This window comes from Octopus bimaculoides, chromosome 9, assembly GCF_001194135.2.
Source record: "Octopus bimaculoides isolate UCB-OBI-ISO-001 chromosome 9, ASM119413v2, whole genome shotgun sequence".
NCBI classification, from domain to species: Eukaryota; Metazoa; Mollusca; class Cephalopoda; order Octopoda; family Octopodidae; genus Octopus; species Octopus bimaculoides.
The window spans coordinates 28,651,225-28,652,348 of NC_068989.1; the positions used below are offsets into that span (position 1 = coordinate 28,651,225).

The 1,124-nt window shown below is 33.5% G+C and overlaps 1 protein-coding gene across 2 annotated transcripts in view; it reads right to left on the reverse strand.

Annotated features, from left to right (window-relative positions):
- Positions 1 to 1,124, reverse strand: part of LOC106880424 (alpha-N-acetylglucosaminidase) — an 80,737-nt gene that overhangs the window by 21,238 nt on the left and 58,375 nt on the right. For both annotated transcript variants that reach the window (XM_052970511.1, XM_052970512.1), the window contains exon 14: positions 992 to 1,074. In XM_052970511.1, coding sequence (XP_052826471.1) covers positions 992 to 1,074 — 83 coding nt within the window. The remainder of the gene's footprint in view (positions 1 to 991; positions 1,075 to 1,124) is intronic.

Sequence of the window (1,124 nt, forward strand, 5' to 3'; positions counted from 1 at the left end):
TCCCTGAAGAGAAGATTACATCTTTATAAACATCACTTATTCCTTTGGAAGGAACCATTTGTAATCTTCGAAACATATGTCGGAAATAAAAGAATTCATTTAACATATGCGTATTACTCCATTTATTAAATTTATATATATATATATATCGTTGACTGGACACTATTCAATTTTTTTTCTCCGTGTTTTTCTCCTTGTCTCCGTATTCTTTCTGTTGAAGAGCGTAGCTCGAAACGTCAAAGACTTTCCATATTCCCGAGCATCATACTAATACATCCTTTTGTTATTTACACCACCTGTCCTCGTCTGTTGTTGTTTTTTCGTATATTCTCCCATATATATATATATATATAAACATACACATATACAATAAGTTTCATGGTTTCCATCTACAAATTTAGAGGTAAGGCATTGATTGACCCAGGGCTCCAGTAGAAGATACTTTTCCAGGTATAGCATGGGACTGGAACAAAAACCACGATTCAAAAGCAAATATTTGATTCACATGACTGTATCTGTGCCTCTAACCTTTTAATACTCCATATACTAAATATGCTTTTACATAATTATATAATACAGATTAATATTTACTTCTTGATTCTGCAGTTTTTGGTTTAGCCTCTGGTCAAGTTAATCAAGCACACATAATCAAAGACATTCTAACCACATAGAAAGAAATAGGGTGTGTCTTGTGGGAGATTAGGCGGTTGCTCCAAACAAGTCAAACAGCTATCGAAAGATAGTTGTTAATATTGTTTAGCATCATGTCAAGATGGATGACAGTATGTGCTCCTATCATTTAGGCATACTGTATCTGGGACTACATTATCCAATGAATTTTGTTGGTTTTTAAAATGATAGAATTTGATTTCAGTGGGATTCATCTGCCATTTCCCACTTCAGGATCAACCATAGAGAGAGAAAACATCATTGACTGTTAGTGTATCAAGGAGAAAAGTAATGATTAAAAAAAAAATAATGTAGAACAAACCGGAAGAGGGATGAATCCATGGACATGGAACTACCAACAAAATGGTCCCAAGCTTTGTACAATACTTCAGGCTTATACCATAGCTGCAATAGAGAAAATGTAAAAGAATTCAGAGAAAAACAAAGACATATAT